The 26,321-nt window shown below is 29.3% G+C and overlaps 1 protein-coding gene across 5 annotated transcripts; it reads left to right on the top strand.

Annotated features, from left to right (window-relative positions):
* The first annotated feature begins 59 nt into the window (after window positions 1-59).
* On the top strand, window positions 60-25,400 carry LOC134706972 (endophilin-B1-like). Of its 5 annotated transcripts, none has more exons than XM_063566378.1 (11): window positions 60-198; window positions 3,209-3,350; window positions 5,509-5,637; window positions 7,080-7,213; window positions 7,956-8,042; window positions 8,570-8,647; window positions 10,811-10,828; window positions 13,325-13,414; window positions 14,012-14,112; window positions 14,545-14,594; window positions 20,684-25,400. In XM_063566378.1, exons 1-11 carry the CDS (start codon window positions 121-123, stop codon window positions 20,719-20,721), a joined length of 945 nt encoding a protein of 314 aa, XP_063422448.1. In that variant the 5' UTR covers window positions 60-120; the 3' UTR covers window positions 20,722-25,400. The 5 variants fall into 5 exon arrangements, with proteins under 5 accessions (XP_063422448.1, XP_063422443.1, XP_063422444.1 ...); XM_063566373.1 differs by lacking the exon at window positions 14,545-14,594 and adding an exon at window positions 17,154-17,352; XM_063566374.1 differs by lacking the exon at window positions 14,545-14,594 and adding an exon at window positions 17,154-17,352 and having other exon boundaries at window positions 8,570-8,605.
* The last annotated feature ends 921 nt before the right edge of the window (window positions 25,401-26,321 follow it).

A 26,321-nucleotide genomic window follows, 5' to 3' on the forward strand; every position in this document is an offset into this window, starting at 1 on the left:
AATTTCATTCAATAATACTCTGCTTATATATAAAGCAATATTTTTTTCTACGAAATAAATATTGATTCACTCCGTAATATGCGGAAGTGAGCGTAGGTGAACCCAATCAATAAGCTCATTATGGACACGAACTCTGGCTTATTCAAAATGAAGAAGTTTGCAGCAGATGCTGGTACTCTATTCAATCGTGCAGTACAGGTAAACACTTGAAAATCTGATTTTTATATGTCTTCCTTGTCAATTTAATTCAGAAATACGAATTTTGTAACGAGAAACACCCAAAAGCAAAGCAATTTAGTTTTATTTACAAAATTTATATCTAAACGTTAGGTGGTGATTCGTGTCATCAATGAATGACTCACACAAGTTTGCCGCAAGGAAGAACAGTTTTATATTTCTAAAAATATGGAGATACTAAACAAAATCTTTGACTGTTTAGAAGATTAAGCTCAACCCATTAAACCATAAACTCATAAAATTATTGGGGAAAGTGAATACACCATATCGCTGTTCCCGGCTGACCTGAGAATCTGCCCCATTTGAACTATTAATGTCATACAACAATCTCTTTTCCATTGTGGTGTCAGATAAAAAAATTAAAATGTCAAAATTTTCTGGGAACCTGTGTGATGTCGAGTTACGGCAGACAAATGGTCCGGGACCACAATTGTAGTCCCTTGGTTTTTTGTTGTCCACGAATGAAGTCCCTAGTGTGGACATTGTGTTACTTGCCAATTTTTTTTTATACTCTCCAAATGTATTTCTCCATGTTTTATGCCTCAAATAGCAAGTCAAGGGATTAAATGACACTTTCAAAATATGAGGGTCATGAATGAGTAAAGCAGTGATTTGGGTCAGTTGAAAAAGTTTCAAAATGAGCACGTTAGAAGCTGTCAAAATATTTGAAGACCCCCTTATCATAAAATTGTCCCAAAAGTAGTGAAACACACTGTAAATTTTTATTGAGAAAGCGCAGGTGGGATTTAATTTGCACGCCAGACACGTGTTTAGTCTACATAAGACTCATCAGTGACACTCATGTCAAAATATTTATAAAGCCAAACAAGTTCAAAGTTGAAGAGCATTGAGGATCCAAAATTCCAAAAAGTTGTGCCAAATATGGCTAAGGTAATCTCTTCCTGGGATAAGAAAATCGTTTTGAAAAATTCAAAGTTTTGTAAACAGAAAATCTATAAAAATGACCACATAATTGATACATATTCATGTCAACACCGCAGTGATGACTACTGGGCTGGTGATACCCTCGGGGATGAAATGTCCACCAGCATTGACCTACATGTAGTGGTGACGAAAAGTCCACTGGCAGTGGCATCGACTCAGTGGTGTAAATAGTTATCAAAGGTACCAGGATTATAATTTAGTACGCCACACGCGTTTCGTCTACATAAGACTCATCAGTGACGCTCATGTCAAAATATTTATAAGCCAAATTAGTATGAAGTTGAAGATCATTGAAAATCCAAAATTCCAAAAAATTGTCGTAAAATAAACGCACTACTAAATAATTGAGATAAGGTGTATTCAAGTCACTTCACCCAAAATCATTTTTACTCCCATCATCATTTAACTGTTTTATGTAGGCTCCTCATGTTTGCACCCCTTTTTAAAGGTTATAATTGTGCTGTAAAGAAAAGAAAATCAGTATAAAATAAAGCGACATTCTAAGAGGGACGTAAACATGGTAAAGGGGGGTATCTGCATGGAAGAACATGAAATAAAATTGCCATTTCTTGATGAATGAATTATAAAAAATGTCTTGCAATTTGATCTTTTTACTGATTTCCCGAATCACAGCGAATAATGAACCTTTTTAACGGCTGCACATGAAATAAAAATAGCAAAACACGTTGCATTGAAATAACCCTTTACCATGTTTAACACTTTTTTTTTTAAATAATTTTGTTATTTATCAGATTATATGATTATTGCGAAAATTTTAGCCAAATAAAAATTGATAATAATTACAATGTGGATCACTGTTTACACACATGTATTACTCGAAAGAAAAGTGTCCTCATTCTTTGAAGTATTCTTTATTTTTATTGGTTAACATTTTACCTGGATATACATTGTAGGACGCTCATACATTATCATTTTGTTAATTATCAGATTATATGATTATTGTGAAAATTTTAGCCAAATAAAAATTGATAATAATTACAATGTGGATCACTGTTTACACACATGTATTACTCGAAAGAAAAGTGTCCTCATTCTTTGAAGTATTCTTTATTTTTATTGGTTAACATTTTACCTGGATATACATTGTAGGACGCTCATACATTATCATTTTGTTAATTATCAGATTATATGATTATTGTGAAAATTTTAGCCAAATAAAAATTGATAATAATTACAATGTGGATCACTGTTTACACACATGTATTACTCGAAAGAAAAGTGTCCTCATTCTTTGAAGTATTCTTTATTTTTATTGGTTAACATTTTACCTGGATATACATTGTAGGACGCTCATACATATTTCTCTGTTTCCAGATTCTCTGTTCAGTTGTTTTGAAAGTAAGATATAGGGATCCTTGACTCTATTGTTACCAGTGTTAACATTAAGGTTTTGTCTGTGGTGAAACTTTGTCAAACCTTCACATAATTTTAGCACTTGACAGAAGCTTGGTTAATCACTTTATTCTTCTTGGCAGTCATACCATATCTCCTTATTGTTTTATATTTCATATATTTCTGGGTCCAGAACTATCATCATGATAATTAGGTTAATTGTTTACTTCATTAATGTTTATAGCAAAGTTAATTGTAAATTATATTCTTTTAGATCACAAAATGTCTTGAAAACTAGTGAACAAATTTAATTAAGATTATAAGGATTTACTAAGCTTGGGTAACAGTCAGATTTATTTCCCGATATTTTTTTTTTTATACATATGTATGTGATGTAGCCTTATAGATATAGGAAGATGTGGTGTGAGTGCCTATGAGACAACTCTCCATCCAAATAACAATTTAAAAAGTAAACCATTATAGGTTAAAGTATGGCCTTCAACACGGAGCCTTGGCTCACACCTAACAACAAGCTATAAAGGGCCCCAAAATTACTAGTGTAAAACCATTCAAACGGGAAAACCAACGGTCTAATCTATATAAACAAAACGAGAAACATAAGCTTGTTTTTAAAAAGTAGATTTAAATTGTTACTTACATGCCTTGATTTCAGTTTACAGAAGAAAAGTTGGGTCAAGCAGAAAAGACAGAATTAGATGCACACTTTGAAAATTTATTACAAAGGGCAGACAAGACAAAAATCTGGACAGAGAAGGTTTTGAAACAGACAGAATGCCTTCTACAACCAAATCCAAGTAAGTATTTATGAAATTTATAAAAAAGAATGTAGACTTGGTAGGTAGAAAAATGATTGAAGAGATTTACATGACATATGAAAGTATGAATCACTATAACAGTTTCATCAAGAAAATTAATGATGCATGTTACATGTACATGTATGTGTATTTTTAATATTCATATAACTAAGTAAATTATTAAATGTTGAATCATCATCATGTTAGTTAGTGGAACCAACAACATAGGTAACCAATTAACGGAAAAAAATATAATTTATGAAAATATTTTATCCCTTAAGCTGTTATGACATTCTGATAAGCCATTCTCCTTGGCATTTCTTCATATACATGTATTTGGAAATTAGAACTTTTATTTTGATTTATAGTTTTATATTTGTGTGTACATAAATGTTGAATCTTATGTCTTATTACTGTGGTAACTACATTGTAGATGAAGCACTTATGACTGAACTAGGTAAATTATTGTTTGTCAATTTGTAGGAAAGTAAAAAAATGTATTTATCGATCTAGCTTTGTTGGTTTCTAAGGTAAACGTTATATTGAATGTTTAATATTGGATTATTTTAAAAATTTAGTCTTGAGTCAAAAATGAATATTTTTAACTTTAATATTTTGAAAGACTGCTTAATGGATTATCATGTTATAAAAACATCATTTGGCTTAAAATAAATTGTGAATCTCTGCCTGTTTGTTTCAATCATGTATCTCATGATCTGACTGATCAACCAACATGGCCAACTTTATGGACAGAATAAATTAGTTGTTAGGACAAAACAGACAAAATTGTAGTTTTCCTTTGCTTTCCCTTCATGCCCTTTATTTATTTAATTATTTTTTTAAGTACAAGAAAATAAAGATTATTTTGACTTCACATTTTTATTTTTCCCTTCCATTGCCCCCTTTTCTAATACTGAACTGGTTTTTGGGTTAAATAATAAATGTATAATAAGCTATTACCAATCAAATTCTTGACATATGATATATTCTGATCTTTGACTTACATGGCAACAGTACTTACACTTATTGGTTTTATTTAACATACATGTACATCATGTACATGCCATGTTTATGGATCCTGTAATAGTAATTCAATGTAATACAATAGTAGAGGGGCATTATGTTTTTCTGGTCTGTGCGTCTGTTTGTCTGTCCGTCTGTCCTGACTCAGGTTCATGTTTTTGGTCAAGGTAGTTTTTTAAGAAGTTGAAGTCCAATCAACTTGAAACTTTGTACACATGTGCTCTATGATATGATCTTTCTAATTTCAATGTCAAATTAGAGTTATGACCCCAATCTATGGTCCACTGAACATAGAAAAAGATAGTGTGAGTGGGACATCAGTGTACTATTGACACATTCTTGTTTTGTGATACAAGGAAATCCTTTGTTTATGAATGCAATGAAAAGTAACTTGAAACCCTGGATTATGTAGGTTGATTGCCTCTGAATTTTTAGGCTTTTGAAAATGGATTATATAGGGTTGGAAATATTCTTTACAATTTGCATAATACCAGGTGGGCTAAGCACTCTCTTTTGGTCTTTTAGATTATTTTGTTTTACTGTCAAAACAAACGTAAAAAAATTAGCCTGTTAACTAATATGAAACCTTTTCTCTCTTAATGGAATGTGCATGGGAAAGTGGGCCTTATGAAGGAGGTGGTGTATCCCAAAATCATATGCAGTTTAATTGTTTTGCTTTGTGGTTGGAATAAAGCCTATTATATTTTATTTTTCAATCCTGGATGGTATAATTTTACAAACTAACCTGATGATGCCTCGCTTCAATCTATGTAAAATTTTCATTGTGCATCATAGCAGCATGATATTAAATAATCACAAGAAGGCCATAAGCTATTTCTATAAATATATTTAAAAATTGTATATAGCCACTTACACATGACAATATCAATTGAAATTTTAATCAATGATACCCATGGATATGTTGATGAAAATTGTTTTGTTAAAATTCATATCTTGTATATATAAGGCAACAGTTGTATACTGCAGTTCAACCTATACAGTTATATAAACATGAATGCATATGTACATTTGTATTGTAGGTATGGAAATATAGATTTTTATCAGATATTTTTAACACATTTATACATAATCCTGTATACAAATTTACATAATAGATTTATTTCTTTTATTACAGATGTTCGTATGGAGGACTTTTTCTATGAAAAACTTGACAAAAAGAAAAGAGACCGTGTTAGTCACCATGAATTACTTGGTCAGATAATGACAGATGCTGGCAATGAATTCGGTCCAGGAACATCATATGGTAAATTCTGGTTTATCTGCTAGAGATCCAAGTAACAAGAGAGCACACAGAGCAGCATTTTTTTCTCCCTGCAACAAACTACAAAATGTATATACCTGTTGCCTGTTGCTATATTCTATATATATATATATATATTGTCTTTGAAAAATCACAGACTTCTGCAATAGCATAAGTGTCCCGATACAACTGTGTCCTAGTAATAGTCTAAACATGATCACTAAAAATCCAACCTTAGTAAGCCGAAGTAGAGGGGCTGTGAATAATTATTTTACTGATTTGAGGTTCAAATCAATTGAGGTCAATGAGTTACATGATATTTTTCATTTGGATACTGTTCCCTGATTTGAAAAACTGGTACACAATTTCTAAAAGTTTAAAAGTGTGTGGTTTCATAATTAATTATGCATGTTTCACACTAATTTTGTGTATTATATCATAGCAATTATGATTTTCTCTCAGTTGATGCATGCTCTGGTCATTTTAAAGGATTAGTTTAAACATTTGTCTAAATCAAGTTTATAACAACTTGTTAAACAAATTTATGATTCAATTGTTTCGATGAATATTTTCCTTTAGGTCTGGACAGTTTTAAGTGGAAGCTCTCTAACTTTCAACTACCAACTTCCTTATTTTGAAGTATACACAGTTATACTTATTGTATTTCTATCCATGTTAAGATTTGTCTTCTGATTTCATTGGTTTGTTTTAGATTACAAAAATAAAAATTCACATTTGTCAATATTATTATATGTAACCTGAATAATGATAGAGGTTCTTTAGAAAACAATAAAAAACAATGTACTGATAAGTTTGATGAAAACTTATGATAATAAATGTACTCTTGAAATTCATGTATATCAATCATTTGAAGTTTACTATCTTAAGAGGTTTGTTCCTATTTGATTTATCTTATTTCGGGAAGGAGAATTGAAACAAATTGAAATGACTTGTAATGCCTTTACTTCCTATAGAATATACACTAATAAACTTCAACATGAAACTGAAGAAGAAAATGTTACTCGTCAGTTTACCAGTGTTTTCTTTACTAATTTTGTTGTTGTCTTGGAATGATAAGTTTCTCGCTGTTTCTAAAACAATATACCTAACTTATAATGTTTATCAGTAATTTTTGTATTCTTGAAAATCAAACATTTAAAAGAGAGTTAAACAAAATGCATGTTCTCTCTTAGTTTAGTAAATGGTTTGTGAAATTAAAGTTTAGTAAATGGTTTTTGATATTAACAGACCCTACGTACATACTTCTTAATCAAGAACCTGTGTTACCATACATACGTCTATAAAAAATTGCAAAGATATTCTGATCTAAAATTTCAAACCACTTACAACATGTACAAAAGTTTTAAATTAATCGCCTTTCCTTTATAATGGTATATGTATAAGCTGGCCAAATACAATACTGCTATCTTTTCTTTATTGTTTAGGTAACGCTCTAGTCAAGACAGGCGCAACACAAATCAATATTGGAAATGCAGAAAAAGAATTTGTACAGTCCACTGCTAATAACTTTCTACAACCTTTACGCAATTTCTTGGATGGAGATATGAAAACCATTCAGGTTTGATATTTTTTAAATGATATAATTACATTAGATGTATGTTTCATTATAATACGTTATTCTGATTGGCTACACTGCAATCTTGCGTTATTCCTTAACCAATTTTATTATACAATAAAATTTATCTTTTATGATGACAGGAGGTCCTACAATAAAGTGCACAGGTAAATTTAAATAAAAACTTTACAAAAATCGTGTTTTCATGATCCTAGCTAAAAATGTAATTATAAGTATTTTTATTTTTTAAAATGCTTCTTTTTGTAACTTCATATGGTTGTAAACGCATTGACCGTGTGTACATTTTTAGAATGAATCACTTCTGTCCTTCATACAAAATGTACTTCGGTCAACACTTTTACACCCCAATGAAGTTACAAAAAGAAGCATTCAATTCTTAAATACAAATATCATCAATGTTTTAAAAAAGCAGAAGTTACAGAAAATAGGTTGAAATAATAAAAAAGTGAATGAAAATGGTGAATATGTCAAAGAGACTACAACCCGACCCAAGAGCAGATAACAGACTAAGGCTACCAATGGGTCCTCATTGCAGTGATATAGTACATTTTATATACCGGTATGAAATTTGAAAGGAAGCTATTTTTGTAATTCAAATGATCAGTCATCAAGTAGAGTGATTACTTTAAAAATAATGATATCTTTTATGAGTTGTTATATGAATGTCTTTAAGTTACAAATATTTTCTTAAATTCATATTTAATGATTTATATTTGTTTTCCAGAAAGAAAAGAAAATACTAGAAACAAAGAGATTAGATTTAGATGCTGCAAAAACAAAAAACAGACGTGCAAAATCACAAAATACCCAGGTAATTATCAGAATGTACAATTGTACAGTTGCTTAGTTCAAACCATAGCTATAACAACATGTTAAAAGCACTATTTGGCATATAACTTTACTTAAGGTTTCATGAGTTATTGACTGAAACCTAACAAGTGAAAGATTGACCAAATTTCAACAGGATACATTAGTACTGTATTTTCTCATAGGGGCATTTTGAAAAGATGTTTTGGTTCTTTAATATTGTCATTGGGATGACACAAAAAAGTGATAAAGCTGATTATGATTATCACTTTTTTATTATGTAAAAAAAAAAGGAGAAAAAAATCAAAAGTTAAAAATCAGAAAAGTTGAACGGAGAAAATTGTGCTATTTTGTTCCGAATTCAACTAGAAAAGAGTTGAAAAGTTTAAAGCTGATGAATTCACATCCTTATTTTGCATTTCTAACAAAATTTCATCACTAAGATGAAAGTTTTGATATTTAAAATAAGTTAATTTTATATTTTTGGTTAATCTGTTGTTCAATAAAAGTTACACCATTTCTATTGCCAAGCCAACCTCACGACCTCAGACTCTTGCCCTGATCGAGGTTAGTCCAACGTCTCCATATGAGTGTTTCAGTGTTGTCAAAGTATGTCCTACTTCTAAATTATAAATGTATTAAGTTTTGTTGTAATTATATTTAACCAAAGTTTATGTGAATTAATTTTGATTTAATTTCATTACACATTGCAATGCATCCATTAAATTTTATTTCAATTTTTTTTCTTCAGTCATTTTAGTTTCTACTTTGAAAATTGAATATCTGTATATGTAAGAAAAATATGTTCAAAATATCTGACTGAATATACAGGCACATTCTTGTCCTGAAAATTCTAAAATTTTTAAACTTTTTTTTTCTAATGTCAATTGTATGGTGTATATTTCATGTATTTAGGCAAAAGGAAAAAATATAAAGTATATTAAAGACGATACTTTTTGTTTAAATATACATTTAAATACATTATGAATTATCTCTAATGTTTGGTAAGTTGATTATGGCCTTTTTTTATTGTCTCAAATTTTGTGGTTCAATCTTCAACAATTTATGTAGTAAGCAATAGTAATCTTTTTCTGAAGCTTAAATTGATTTACTGCTATATTAGCATAAGTATCATTCATAAACATCTATACATAAGCTTTTCATATAACTATTTTAAAAAAAAGAACATGCACTATTTTATTTGTGTAACTTGTTTAATGCACAGAGTATTTTAACATAGTGTTTTAGAGAATATAATAAGTAGTTTTACAATAACTGGTGATTGTATGTTTGCCTCAAGAAAGTTGAACAGTATTATTGCAGTACCCTTGAAATACATATCTACAACTACAAAAAAGAAGATGTGGTATGATTTCCAATGAGACAACTGTCCACAAGAGACCAAAATGACACAGACATTAACAACTATAAGTCACTGTACGGCCTTCAACAATGAGCAAAGCCCATACCAAATAGTCAGCTATAAAAGGCCCAGATAAGACAATGTAAAACAATTCAAACGAGAAAAACTAGTTTGCCCACATGAATATTGAAGTCATAAGATAAAAGCTTTTTGATTTCTATTATTTTTCTTTTCACTGCAAAGAAAGTATTGTTTAAATGACTTAAGTCTAGATCAAATTTCACATTTTTTAAAGTATATATATTAACAGATATATAGATATGTAATGATGTACGGAAATAAAACAGCTTACTACAAAACAATGATTACCCAGACATTTTATGCTATGGTGATATACAAGTCTCAGATATTATATAACCTGCATATATGAATAATTTTGTTTTAAGTATAAGAATACTTTCAGCAAATATAACAGGCTCTCACAAAAAGTAGGTCACTTTGACCTGTTATTTGGTTGTTGACTAATATTAAAACTTATTTGCTCTCACAAATAGTGAGTCACTCTGTCCTATGTCATATGGTTCTTGACTTGTATGTAAGTTTATCAGAGTTTATTATCCAGGTTCATTTATTTTATTATAGATTTAACACATGCATTAATTACTGCAAATGTTGACAATGAATAATAATGTAATATGCATATTGTAATAGAATTTTAGAAACTACCATTTACAGATTTCAATTATTCTGCTAAAAAATAGATAAATAAGGATGTAACTAGTGGTTAGCTAAATATAACCAGAAACATGATGAATGTGGAATTTTGTTTTGGTCAGGAAAAAGCCTTGATTAATAAAGTAAAATTATGTGGTATTTGCCAGTAAGACAAATATGAACCAAAGACAAATGAATCTGAATATCAACATATCTGTAGTTCCTCATACAACTGGTCAATACATTGATAAACCATAGAATTAACATTTTTTTGCTTAATTGATTTTTTAAATATGTTATTAGATTTTCATGAGTTATTACGATTTAGATGAAATGATGTACTATACATTTTAACTACTGTAAATTCAGAAATTAATGCGAGGTTTTTATTATTGCGAAAAATGCGACAGAGTTGTAAACGCAATAATTTAAACTCGCATTTTGAAATATTTTATATGAATTAAACAGGATTTTTCTCAAAATCGTAAAAATTAAAATCGCATTTAAGTCTAAACTGTCAAAATCTCAATAATAAATGCACGCAATAATTTCTGAATTTACAGTATCACATACATATAATAGTAGCACAAATATTAGAAAAGGGCCAAGTATATTATACAATGTAATATTATTGTAGTGATATAATAGATAGAAATATTAACGTTATACCTATTGCTTCTGTTAACGTTATCAAGGATGATGCTGTAGCCAGAGTAAGATATATTTATATGTTGTGGGTTATATATAGTGGTTGAAATGGAAGTAGTTAAAGGGAGGCAACTCTACACAGAACATAAACTGAAAAAAAAACAATCATAAGAATTAAGCTAGTTATAGCACAATAAGTCTGCAATAAATTCCATAGCAATATAAAAGACTGTCTGAAAATTTATATGAAATCATCTACATCATCAAATACATTTGTGTTTGAATTCTTCATGGGTTCCTTTGTTGAACTTAATTGGCTATTTATTTATTTTTTCCTTAATGACTTTTAAATTTATCATGTTTATGTATGTAGGTGTTGCCTCCCTTTGTATTTAATTATTGTACATATTTAGACATTGCCTTATTCTTTCAATGCTTCTTTTTTTAAACCCAGCATTATGCTTAATTGAGGCAAGTGGACTGAAAAAATAAATGAATTGACATGTGTACATTGAATTTATTTTTACCCCTGGTTAGCTAAATATTCATTTGAGTCTTTGGATATAAGCCAATATGGTTGAATAAACCAAAACAAAAAATTGAAAAAGATTGTTAAAACATTTTTATATACAAAAAATTAGTCGCTTTGTAGCTTTTATAAGTTACAGTGCGGGAGAGGGTTGATTACTCACATGCTGAATTAAGTTTAGTTATTTATGCATTTCATCAAAATTTACAAACAATCCTTGCATGTGATTTGTATTATTTCATGCATGTAAAATTTTTCTGTTAAAAAACCAAACTGTTTTGCATATAAATATGTTTTGTATTTTCAAATTTGTTAATAATGCAAATATTAAGAACTGAATTATTAGATTACATTTTACGATTAAGCCATGTTTGTTTTGAAATAGTGTTATTTTTTTTAATTTTAGAAGCCTCATATAATTAGCTTATTTAAAAGTCAAACATCTGCTAGCAATCAGATGTTATTGAACAATTTTCAGAATGCATTGCAGCAAATTATCTTAGGAAGGATTATTAACTTTCTGAAATTGTGGCATGTTAATTTGAGTATCTTCTTTTGAAATTATTAAATATGTATTCTATGTCGCAATAAACTAAATGTTTCATTTACTAGAAATTGAAGCAATCTTCCATTTTTTGTAACCATTACTTATACATGTATTGTATTTATATGTTTTTGTTAAGTAAAATATCATCAAAACGAATCATCTCTGTGGTCTTGTGGTTGCATGCTCATCTCACCTGAAGTGCAGGAGGTTGTTAGTATGATGTCTCATAGTTTTTCTGGCTGGAACAAATTCCATAAAATAGGCATTTGCTGATTCTCCATGCTTTTAAGTTTGAGCAAATACTTGTTTGCTTGGAGTCAGAATAATGTGTCTTTTCGCATGAGCTAGCTGTTTAAAAGAAATTATTAAAATATTGTTGTCCTTTGTCTGTAATATTTGCTGATGGATGATAAGCAGCCATTTATCAAACAAAAACAATTTTTATTGGGATTTGGCTCTGTATCTTAGTCTCTCAGAATTTTTCTTATGACTGATAGGAGAAAATAGAGAAATATTAATAAGGCACACTTATCTTTACAATAAGTCAGCTCTAAAACAGCTAGACTAGTTGTGAATAAATTAAACAAAGAAAACAAAAGATCTGCGCAATACCTTAGAAAACAACATAGACATCAAAACATAACTGTCATAAGTTGATTACCATTGAATACTTACGGGGGTCATTCATGGCCAATTTCTGCAACCAAATCATAAACATTTATATATATATAGTCCTTTTCAAAATCAGATATTTTTTGTTCATTAGGATAAGAATTGGGAAATTGGTTTACAATTGTATTTACCCCTTTGATTTAAGATCTCTTCTTTATGTTGTTATCAGTAAGTCCTCATTTATTACTATCAAACCATTGCATATGCTTTTTTGTTTGTGATTTGTTCATGAAAAACAACCGAAGTTAAAACTGTTGCTAGGTTAAACTTGTCTTTTTTAAGATTATACCTTCTCAAGGAATTTACTCAGGATGTGAAATTTTTCTAATTTTCACAAAGCAAACATAGTAAAGATAAGAAACACATATAAATAGTCTGATATATTGTATAAATATGTTTTTGAAGAGTCATATATGTGTTTTTAATGGAAATTACAGCACATTTCAGTCAGTATGTAGCTAATGGTAATATCTTTGGTTAGCTTGCTTGTTAGCTGAACCGTGAAGTCATTGTTAGGTAAGGTATACTTCCCTCCTTTTAAAGTAGCTTAGTCCTTCAGAGAGATAGATTTTTTATCTGTTGGGCTAGTCTACTATTAAAGGAGGGAAGTTTACCTTACCTAACAATGACTTCGCGGTTCAGCTAACAAGCAAGCTAACCAAAGATATTACCATTAGCTACATACTGACTGAAATGTGCTGTAAAGAGGATTGGGCTTTACATATCAATATTAGAGATTAATGTAGATACTACTATATCAATATATGAAATTTATGTAGTGAATACAGTTTTACCATATATTTTTTGTTACAGGCAGAAGCAGACTTACGGATAGCACAGACAGAATTTGACAGACAAGCTGAGATTACTAAACTATTGTTAGAAGGAGTTAACAGTGCTCATGCAAGTGTTATTTTCAGTAAATCATGCTTTCATTTGATAACAATATAACTAAACATTCTTATGGAAACGCTGTAGCGCACCTATTCTGTGAGTGTCATGTTAATTGGTAATTTCATGTTTTCCATGACAGAAACTTTGACCAATAAAATCTGGGGTTCGAATAAATATGGATCCAAGGTACAGAACCTGTCTTTTCTGGGAACTTACTCTGCATTGATTACAAATTTCAATTACCTTGAGCTCCCATTCTTTAGACTAATGTATGATACAGGCTCTTAGTCTTTCATAAGGCAACCTTTTATTTCAAATTTAAATGGATCTCGGTTTTTATTAAAAGAAATTTGAACCCCTAAAAACAAAAAGTTTTGATTTATATTGCAAAACTTGTTAATTTTAAAGTGAAGAATATATCTTATATCTTGATTTTCTTTGATATAAATTGCATGCAAACATTTCTGGTCTGATGATTTTATGCAGAGTTATGGTCCTTTGACCATGAGAATTTACTCAAATAATCAGTTTTCTACACTTTTTTCATCATGCTTGAAGATATTGACTCAATATTTTTTACATAGTTTACACCATTATTTATTTTAGGCTCATCATTTGCGATGTTTAAATGACTTCATTGAAGCTCAGATGACATACTATGCCCAGTGTCAGCAATATATGGCTGATTTACAAAGACAATTGGGAAGGTTTGTTAAATTATTATTCTTTTTTCAATCTTATTTTGGTGTAAGTTTTATATATATTTGTATGTGTCTAGGTCTTTTTGATAATGTAAGTATTGTAATATTCTTTATTTTTATGGATGATCTGTTTTTGAGTGTTAAATTGTAAAATTATAAGAAGTTTATTTATTATGACATGTGGTCTGAACTTTTTTTTTATCCTGTTCTCACAATATGGGAATTGCTTTTATTAATTTTTAGCAGTATAAACTGTGAAAAATACCTTTTGGGGAAAACACATTTTTTTGATAGGACTGAATTAAATAAAATTCAAATGGTCTTGTGTACAGAGAGGATATGTAGGTAATAAACAATTTTTTTTATTGCAAAGGAAGGATTATACATACTTTTGAGAGAAAAAACAAATATATAATACATAGATTAATAATATTACAGGGTTGTACCTGGAGAATTTTTACAAGCATTTCAAGCTTTGTTAGAGGACCGTAAGAGTCTACTTCTACTTCTGTATATTTATCTCCCTTTTCATTTATGATGGGAAAAGATAACAGTTATCTCCCCTTGCATGACAAATATTTGAAAGCTAAGCAGCAAACAGCAAAGCTCTAAATTCTCTTTCGCTTTAAATATTCATCATCATATGTTAAGTATGAGTCAAAAGAAGTCCATACCTCTGTTGTATAGTCACATTAACCATGATTATTCAATATTATGAACACAGTTGCCAGTAAGATAGAAGAAGATTTAGCTTGGATTTTAATATTTTCTTAAAATTTTGTAATTTATATTGAATTGATCATTGGTATTATTTAAACAGTTAAACAGAAAATTTAAGACATGGCAGGTGAACAAACATGCATGAACAAGCAGTTAAATGTCGGTGTAATGCTTATAGTTTACATGTTATTCTAATATGACGTGCTTCTTTAGCTTTGTAAAGAAACCATACTTTATTATCCAATAAAATTAGTTAGTAAATACATGTCAGTCCCTGCAATGTCATGAGATTCTTGCCCTCTGACAGTCCTTAGAGGTATATAGATCACTTAAACATTCATTCTGTATAGAAAGAGACACAAAATAATAAAAAAATATTAGTAAGGTTCTTAAAGAGTATCTGTGATTTTTTATTTTCTTCCAATATCACGAAGTCTTTGCATCTTAAATTCAAACTGTTACTTGAACATTATAAGTATAACTTCTATTATTATAGCTTGCCAAATGATATATTATCTGCATTGAGAATCATTTTAATTTTCGAATAATCTGTCTATATCACCCTTTTATTCTGCCTATTAAATATTTCTCTACATCTCTAACATTGTTATAAATAGATGTAATGATATGTGTAAGTATGATTTTTGCTAAAGGTGCTGCTTAAGTTTTATTTAAAATAAAGAATATTCCTATTTTAAGTTTTAGCCACACCAACAGCAAATAAAGACAAAAAGACAAAAATGAAATAAACATAAACTTCATAAGTATCTTTAAATATTATACCCCCAAAAGGTTTCCAGAAGCATCTTTCTATCTAAATTTGGTTTTCATATGTTTTTGTCTTGACGGGAGGAACTGTTGACAAAGAAAATTTATTGGTAATTTCATCAGCCTCAACCAGTATTTAAGTTTGTGCTTAGGTCAGTTTTATAGGAACTTTTCTGTAAAGAACGCTTTTTTATAATGTGGTTGCAGTTATTCAAGTGCATCTCTATATAATAAAAAAATCTTTTAGTAATGATTCTCCTGGTTTTCATACGTCTTGCCCTGGTCAAATATATTTTAAAATCTTTTATGATACATTGCATGAAGGTATAATACATCGTAATAAAGTGTTGCATATCATCATTAAAAAAAGGAATTTTAAGAATATTTCCTTGTCCCCAATAGAACTTGTATCATATGGCATGGTCTTATGGTGTTTTGCGCATGTGCGCATTGCCTTTAGCTAATTTGAACTTTCTGTGGAAGATTATCTGAACCAGAACTCAAGGTCAATTAAGGAACATTTTCATATCCACCCATAAATCAGAAATAATCTATAGAGGGGCATCATGTCTTCTGATCTGTGAAGACATATACATAGGAGTAAATATCAAACTATGTAATACATATTTTGGTAATTTTTAGGTATCAAATGAAAGGTTTATATAGTGTTTGAGTATTTAATGAGAAAAGTTTATGTAACTACTTATGATGAATCAGTGGTAAAAGATGTTCCAACAGTCAAAATACATCTCTTAACTAACATTTTATTCTGTTTATTCTCTATGTGTGATCTTGGGCATTTCTTGTCTTCTATTTTTGAAATAAAAATCATCAAATGAAACAGCTTAAAAGCAAGGTAACTACAGATATTTGTTAAATTAAGTTGAAATAAAGTAAATCAATTAACCTTGTCCTTTTAAAGAAAAATAACAGATTTGGAGGACTGTATATAAAGGCTCACTAACTCACTCATAAAAGTTGACCTTAAATAATTTGTCTGTTTCTTTTCAATCATCTGACTAAATTTTCATCACCATATTTTGGCTCTGAGTCAAAACAATGTGCATGGATTGCATCAAAATAACATATTTGACTTTAATGAGTGTAAGAAATGGCGGAGCAAGTCCTTCCTAATCATGAAGCACTGTAGTTGAGCTTTGTTGGCACCATCTGTTTGTCTCTGTCTTGTCATTCAGTCTTATTAATACAGACCTTTTTTTTATCTTTAAATTTCTTTGTCCTTTAAAACAGGTAAACCAAGGTCAGTAAATATATCTGGAGTTCTCCAGTAGCTTTCAACGTACACATAATGTCTATCCTCCCTATATATGCTTCTAGTCCAATCAAAATCATGTTTATTGGGATTTTAAGATAACATATATATATACATATTCATCACTTTGGGTATAAAAATAGAAATTGAAGATGTAGTAATTTTTTTAAAAATCCAAAAGGGGAGTTAACTGTATATCCATTGGGAACAGGATATTATAGTAATATTGGAATAAAACGGCATTGCATGTTTTCCTGCTTTAGTGGTGTTTTCTACTGTTTTTCAGTTATTCTGTTGGTAGTGGGAACAGTTCAACAAATTCCCTTGGACCAGGTATCCCTAATTCCACTCTCCCTGTTCAGCCAAGTGCACCCCCTATGATACACATCACAGCTGCAACACCCAGTACAGAGAAAAAACAAGCTAGAGTTTTATATGATTATGATGCTGCAGATAATTCAGAGTTATCCCTCTTGGCTGATGAGGTTAGGAATGTTAAAAATAGTTTTATGTTTTCACAGATGTGCCAAAAGTTTTTTGTATGTTTGTAGAATTAAAAAACTCACATTAGTGTTATTATTGAATTTTCCTTTGTTTTGGGGTGTTTTTTTTGTTGTTTTTTTTAATAGGTTTTTAAAAAACTTTTGGTACACAAAAAAATCACTGTGAATTAATCAAAAGCACATAATTGATATGGTCTTAACAGACATATATCCATAAATCCTTGCATGTTATTTATATTTTTGATATTGTTTATGTTTTCATTTCAATTTATTTACCTGATAAATACATATATACATGTAAGCATGATTGTTTTCATAATTCTGTAGAACAAGTAGATACTTTGTCCTTTTGTCTTTTTACTGTGGATATGTTTTTTTATTCCATATTTCTAAAACTTTAGTTGTTTTTTCTACATGAATGGGATTTTGAATAAATAAGCATATTCACGTGTGGAAAAGAATATTTACCGCGCAAAACATCGCTTGCATTTTACGTGAATGATTTTGGTAAAAAAAAACATTTGATGTACAACATGTACAATTGATTTTGGTAAATATTTTCCATTACATACATTTCTCTTGGAATATGGAATAAAATGATTACTGTCTTTTGTTTCGGTAAATATGTGGTTTTATTGACTTTTGAAAAACTGAGTTTTTCAAAAGTCAATAAAACCACACATTTACCTTATTAAAAGAAATTAATTATATAATATTACATATGTATAAGGTACTGAGGACTTATTATTAAAAATTACATCTGAGGGGTCAGTTATGTATGGTCCCTCAAAATATGACTTTTAAACGGAAAACACTTTAGCAATACCCTACCTTATGATGTGTCCAAGCCTATCTAACAGGAGTCACCTTAAATTGACCTCAGTTTAACAGGTCAGAAAAATCAGTTTTCGGATTACCATATTAGTTTCTTGATTTATAATAAGTTAGAATGGTGAAACTAAAACTGTTGGGATTAACTTATGTAATCACCTGACCATGGCATATTTTCTTGTTTGTTGTTGAACAATTTTTGTCTTCACAAAATGTGAGGCATAGGTTAGTCACAGCATAAACTGTTTGTAAAAAGCTTTATTTGTCATAAAAATCTGAATTCTTCATACATTGATTTTTCCTATACAGATGCTGAATAGCTTATGTTCTACAGCTTTCATGTGGCATATGCCTGCATATTTCTAAGTCCTTGGCCTAATTTTCATGGTTCAGTGACTGCTTAAAATCCTGTAATGAATCTCACTTATCATGAATGATACATTTGATAGACAGCTATATTTGATATATCAATGGAAATGTGTACATGTCTATTGGACATTATTAGCCTGATCTTGCCCCATTTCCACAATTTATTTGTCAACATAAATTTAGTGCTCAGATATCATAACCAATAGGTCAACTATTGCTGTATTGGATGATTGTAAGGTATACATGCCCCTGTTGTAGAGTTCATATTACTGTTACCTTGTTGTCGTGGCTATAGTCAACTTTTATTTTTTGTCGTTACGTCAGTTTCTCAGATACTTTAAGCAAAATGTCAACTATAATTGGTCATGTTGGTGCATAGAACAATTATAAATTTCATCTGACCCGATGTCGAAGGGTCATTGGGCAATGTTAAATTTTCTTAACTAAATCAAGTTATAACAAACAATTGATGAACTAAAGTTGATGTTTGGAATGATTGATTGTATGATATAATTACCCTGACAGTGTTCATCAGACCTTCAGCTAATTTTCATGTATTTTTGATAATGTTAAATGTATGTGATACTTTAGTAAATCTCGATCATTTGAGAAACTTTAACATAAATTTCAATGTCTAGTAAACAGGAAAGATATATCATCAACTATTAATTTGTGCAACTACTGCAGTTTATACATACCAGTCAGAAAATTAACCTTAATAATAATTTTATTGATTTGGCTCATAATGTTTCACTTTTAAATGATGGGATAAGTTTGGTTTCTGAATGACTATATAAGTTAACTTATTTGGTCTGCATATTCATTGAAAGGTGTACAAAATGTATGTTTAAAAGTACCAGTCATAACTTAAAGCATTTAGAACTGCATTCAATTTAACAAATATGGTATTTTCACTACAAGTACATTTTTCAGTTTCTGTAAGTGATAAGTCAACTACTTTTGGTTTATTGTATTATTTCAAGGTAAATAAACGGTATTCCCTTTGACCTCCTAAACCTAATTTTCATGATTCAGTAGTTCACACAAATTATATGGTAGACCAGTGTCTCTTTCAGAGTATATGTAGTCTAATGACTGGTTGTATTGTTTCTGTTAATTTGTTTATGTGTTGTTTGGCATTGACTCAACATCTTGTCCAGTGTTTTAAAAACATTGATATCATATCTGCATGTCAACACTTGTATTATTTCATTTCACATATTTATTAAAGGGGCACTAGCTTCAAGATATTTAAACATCAAAAGTATGATTTTTTTTGTTCAATCATTAATGAAAGTGAAATAGTGAAATAATAATTTGCTTTTATCAGCTAAAATGGTTCAATTTTGTCAAATTAGGCTAATAAATATTGCTAATGACTTATTCACTATAATTCAACCTCATTAAATCTATTCATGTAAACTTCAATTTAACCCTGTAGAAAGAGATAGAAAAACACATGCATTGTCCTTGTAAGGGTATTTAAAGGAAAACAATGTCAAAATTGAAAGTGAAACTAGGTAATAAATTGATTAACTGATTCGATCCACACCTAATCATTCTTATAAAGGTAAAAACGATGATAAACGTAAATTTTTAATCTATAATACAAAATTTAACGTACCTATAAAAATCCAGTTGCACAAGTTTATTAATCTATTCATCTCTTATGTTTATGTTTACATCGCTTATATGGTCATAGGAGGTCACCTCGATAGTTAATTAGATGGCGTCTTGGCTAAAATTCTCACGAAACAAAGCTACATCTTACTGAGACCATGTCCTGTAAATTGTTTATTTTATCCTTTAGATAGTTTGGAAAAAAGTTTTACATTGCTATAAATAAAATATGAGAATTTGAGTCAAATTGGTGAACATGAATTCGGCAGCTAGTGCCCCTTTAAATCATGTTTTTGGGCAAACACAAATAGTTCCAATCCATTGCACTCTTTCCTGCAACCATTGTATAAAAAAAAAATAGTTGGATATTTTTAATTCAGACAAATTAACATTATTGCGCATAAAGTAAATATTGGTTGTTTTGTGTATTTTAATTGTGGTATGATATAGATATGAATTTCATTATTTTTATATTTGTTTTATTTTATTTCAGCTAATAACAGTGTACAAAGTTCCAGGACTGGATCCTGATTGGTTAATGGCAGAGCGGGGTTCACAAAAGGGAAAAGTTCCAAACACATATTTAGAAGTTTTAGAATGAATCACATACAAAATTACATACTTTCAATTTTTGTTATAAACTGTAAATTTATGAAAAGTTACAGGAAAGGTTGAATCACCACACAGTGTGATAACAAGAGGCTTGAACATCAAAGATCAGAGAGATGTTATTTATATACAGAAAACAAGTTGAGCATGTGATATAAACTCTTTCAAGAAAAAATTTCCACTTTTTCTCAAATTATATTATGTTATGTATCAATCATTTTAAGAGTGCTATTGCTATGATTTACCTTAAAATTTTAGCATTGAAAAATCAATGTTATTTTGCACAAAATTTGTATCATTTTAAAAGCTGTATGATAAAGCAAGAAGTCGTAGAATTATGTTACCTATTTATGTCATAAATTAATTTTATGGCGGCTGATAACTGTTTTCCAAACATTAAATTAAAGAAATTCAGTTTCTTTGGCATATTTAAGTAAAAAAAAAGCATGATATTGAATATAATGTTACTTATGTTGAGATAAACAAATTAGTTCCCTTTAGTCAAGCATTCATGTTTTCTGTACATGCAATCATACCAAATCTTCTTTTTTTATATTTCAACTTTGTGTGCATTTGTCTTAAATTGTGAGAAGTTGGTTAATACAACTTTGTGTTCAGATGCTGTTTCAAGACAATTTGCCATACAATAAAAAACTTATTGTGTAAATGCATGTTTAGGAATTTGACCATGTACTTTTACCTGAATGTTGACTAATTAGCCTTCAATCAAATAACATTTTGTACATGTGCATCTGTAGGGAGATAACAATCTTGCATCTGTAGGGAGATAACAATCTTGCATCTTGCTTTCTTTTGGTTTAATTTTTTGTTGAAGTTCAGTACTCACTTATATTACAAAGCTATAACAACCATCCTACAATCTCTGGAGTTTGAATGCTCTTTATTATCTCTCATCTATCTTTTACAACTGATCTACATTTTACACTTTATTTACTGATAACATTTGAAGTCTTGAGATTACAGAACATCAAAACTATATTGTATTTATCTTATCAATTCAGAGTTTGAAAACTTGAAATGTGGTTTATTTTTATTAGCAGTAATGGCTGATACATGGTGTTGTAAGATCAAGAATTATCTCCCTTTCAGCATTTTGATTTGATGAGTCTTCAAATTTATTTATCTTTCGATTTGTTTGAATCCAGAATGAAATTAATTAATTTTTTAGACAGAAATTATTTTTTTTAGACTGCTCCATGTTTTCTGGTCATGCGTAACCTTTTGCATGAAATACTATGTAGATATGCATCCATGGCCTGCTCAACCAAACCATGATTGAGAATTGAGGCTTGATGTTTCCTGATGATTCCATCTGAAATATTTATTGAGTATAAGGTGGATATTTTTATATGATAAACCACCAGATGTGATTCAGACAACTTTAATTTCCTTGTATTGAATGTCTGTACAGATAAGTGCTACTTGTACATTATTTTGATGGTTGTATCTGGTCAGTTTTAAGATATGCATGCAAGGCAGGCATTTGTTGGTATTTTTATTTAGTAATTTTTGGTTTAAAAAAGACATGCAACATATTGATTTTTGTATAACAATGGCAAAATGTTAATCAAAGTAGTGATAATTATTATCCTAAATATAAAAACAGCACTTGCTGAGATTTTTAGTTATTCAAACCCTACTGTTAAACAAGGTATCTATTTACTTGATGAAAATAGGAAATAGTTTTACTCAATATATTGTAATTAGTAAGTAAGACCTAACCATTGCAGGTTTTGAAAATTGAGTAAGATATAAGTAAGGGATGTAACTAACAGTATTTATGACAAAATCTGAGCTAAGATTTGTTAGGTTATTGATTTTATTGTACTAACATTATGTACAGTGTTGTGTTGATAGTGCTCATACTGTGTTTGGAACTTTTATACTTGTTTGGACCCATATTCATATTGAATTGTTATTACTAATGCTTATGATGAAATTTCTGTACATTATAATAAGTTTGATACATCTTAAATTTAAAAATATTAAAGTATTTCTCCCTTGCAATTTATATTACTGAAGAAAATACATTTTGTATTAATACAGGAAAGAGGGCAAGCATTTGAAATTTCTACAATTAAGTCAGCTTTAAATAGCTAAGTTATAAGCGTGTTATAGTTGTCCTTATAAATATTAATCCGAATTGATTCAAATTGGCTAATTCAGATTATCTAATTTGCATTAAAAATACGCTTTTGTCAATATGAAAATAAAGTTAACATCGTTTGGACAGTAAAGCAAATTTGACACACATTTTAATTCGACTTAGAACTGACATTACGACGTAAAACGTTTCGAATGCATATTAAACTAATTTGAATTAGTTAATGCTAATCGAATTCGAATTACATGTCAACTCAGCATAACATTCTATTTTAATCTATCATTAAGTGTGACAGAAATGTTTCCCAGCTGTTTATGTTTAATAAAAAGACACCCATTACTTTCTCATCACACAGAATATTAAAATGAGTATGACATGTAGAATTTGAAGCACAATGATGTTTTTTTCTTCATTATAACATTATGAAGATATAAATTAAAAATTAAAACTAGATTACTATTTAGATAATACATTACGTCAATAACAACCAGTAGAAATGTTATTTTTTACTGTTTCTATAATGCAGAAATTTCATCATCAAAGCATAAAAGTGAATGGTACATTTATATTTATAAGATTTTAAAATTTTATTATATGTATTTTTTTCTTGCTGCTTGATTATTGTTAGTGAGGGATTTGTTATTGATTATATATACATGTTGATATGCAGGTAGACATTCACAAAGCTTGATAAACAAATCAATTGGGAATTTGAAATGGCTCATTTACTTTTAAACATCAGAATTTTCATTTTCATTCTTTTCAAGTATTTCATTGGAAAAAGATCCTCCTTAAAAATAAATAAATAATGTTATGCTGTTAGTCAGACATTTTGATAGAGGGTGAAAAAATGGTAAAAAAATCCAAGTTAACAACTTTCTCAAACAAAGAATAATATGACTTCTGAAAAGCTGTTGCCATTGCAAAATAATGAGTATTTACATCAGTATAAAACTTAAGCTTATGTAGGCATTTTTAATGGGAATAAGGTTATTTCAGAAGCTTAGCTTTTGCTTGATCAACCAAGTTCTTTAAGCAAATTGAAAAATAAAATAAACATGAAAAAGTGTTATAAATATCGCTACTGTTACTTGTTTTATATTTGAAGCAATATTTAGGGAAATGTTATATAAATTTCAGCTTTTTTGCATCACAATTATTAGAGTATTAGTTGACCAATTGATTTGTTGTACGAGAGTATTCATAAATATGTTGAATTGGTTTATAATTTTAGTTTCTGTTTTCATGTGGTTACTATACAGTCATTTGACGATCATGTGGTTACTAAACAGTCATGTGGCATAATGTTGCACAATTTGGAGCTAGATAGTTGAAAATCTAGAGGTTTATTATATTTAATGTTAATTCAGAGACTTTCAGTTTCATCTTAAGGTTTTGAATTAATACTGATGAGATTCAATGTAAATTCAGTGCAAAAATAATTGTTAAAACTGCTAAATTTGTTTATCTAAGTGCTATATTGTCAGAGACAGCAAAATGGTGGTGAAAATCTTGTCATGTTTTTAAGTAGTTAATTGTATAAATTAAAATGTGATATTTGCATATTATGTATTTTACCTATTTTTTAACTTCGCATCTGCTATTAATCCACATAAGTTACTAAGAAACCAATGTCAATTGTATCATATTTTTTTGCATTGAAAATTGTGTATTAAGTTTTTTGGTAAAGGTTTTTTGTTAATTTTACTACATTTCATTTAATATTCTCATTATACATGTATGACCATCAAAATTTATTTGAGTAGTTACATATGGTCAATGATAACATATGGTTAGAAATAAATGTTTTTTCTTCTTCAATGAATCCAGTTGTTTTGTCATCTAGAAACTATGGAGTAGATATCAAAGTAATGAACGTTAATGTTTATAATATATGACTAGAAAGGTCTTTATGATTCAAACTTAAAAATTAATGCATACTTGATCGTTAACATAAAAGTTATGTTTTCAAAATGGATGCCTTTTTTTGATCATTAGGGCCACCATATTTTAACTTATGATTCAGTTGGTGGAGTTTTGGTATATGTAATTTATTTTATTTATATATGCACTAGAGTGAAATTTTTTGATTATTTCAAATTTTGTCTTTATCAAAGTGTAAATGGCAGTACATATTATCTAATGTGTATGTTGCAATACACGTTTTCTTTAGTGTAAGTGTCTGTACTTTTTATCTTAACTGCAAGTACAAAAGCACATTATCTTTATTGCAAGTGTAAAGGGCAAAACACAAAAATAGTTGATGTTTACTGTATGTGCCACTTAATGTAAAAGGTCACTTATGCATTTGGTGGCTACTAATTAATGTATTAAAGTGCTTATTAATAAAAGTGTCCCTACATGTAAACATAAAGTTACTTACCTAAAATGAGTGGTCACTGGTCATACAAATAGATCATGAGATATAGTTGAATGAAAGATACCTGTATATGAAATAAAAAATGTTAAAACCAAATGTTTTTTAATTTTTTTGTGGAGACTGCGACTTTTGTCTGAGAAAGCTTGGATAGTGATTTGGCGCCCCCATTATCTCACTTCTTAAAAGCTTTATATTTTAGAAGGTGGAAAACTTGGATGCTTCATACTTTGTATATAGATGCCTTAAGTTATGGAATTTCTGTCAGTCACATGTCCAATGTCCTCGACCTCGTTTTCATGGTTCAGTGACTACTTGAAAAAAGTTAAGATTTTTTGTAATGTTAAATTCTCTCTTATTGTCGAGCCTTCGACTTTTGTCGAAAAAGCGAGACTAAGCGATCCTACATTCCGTCGGCGTCGTCGGCGGTGGCGTCCACAAATATTCACTCTGTGGTTAAAGTTTTTGAAATTTTGATAACTTTCTTAAACTATACTGGATTTCTACCAAACTTGGAGAGAAGCTTGTTTATGATCATAAGATAGTATCCAGCAGTAAATTTTGTAAAAATAAAATTCCATTTTTTTCGTATTTTACATTTAAATGGACTTAGTTTTTCTGCGGGGAAACATTACATTCACTCTGTGGTTAAAGTTTTTAAAATTTTAATAACTTTCTTAAACTATCCTGGGTTTGTACCAAACTTGGACAGAAGCTTGCTTATGATCATAAGATAGTATCCAGAAGTAAATTTTGTAAAAATAAAATTCTATTTTTTCCACATTTTACCTTTAAATGGACTTAGTTTTTCTGCGCGGAAACATTACATTCACTCTGTGGTTAAAGTTTTTAAAATTTTAATACCTTTCTTAAACTATCCTGGGTTTGTACCAAACTTGGACGGTAGCTTATTTATTATCATAAGATAGTATACAGAAGTAAATTTTGTAAATAAATAATTCCATTTTTTCTGTATTTTACTTTAAATGGACTAAGATTTTCTTCCAGTTAACATAACAT

This window comes from Mytilus trossulus, chromosome 2 (assembly GCF_036588685.1).
Source record: "Mytilus trossulus isolate FHL-02 chromosome 2, PNRI_Mtr1.1.1.hap1, whole genome shotgun sequence".
Taxonomy (NCBI): domain Eukaryota; kingdom Metazoa; phylum Mollusca; class Bivalvia; order Mytilida; family Mytilidae; genus Mytilus; species Mytilus trossulus.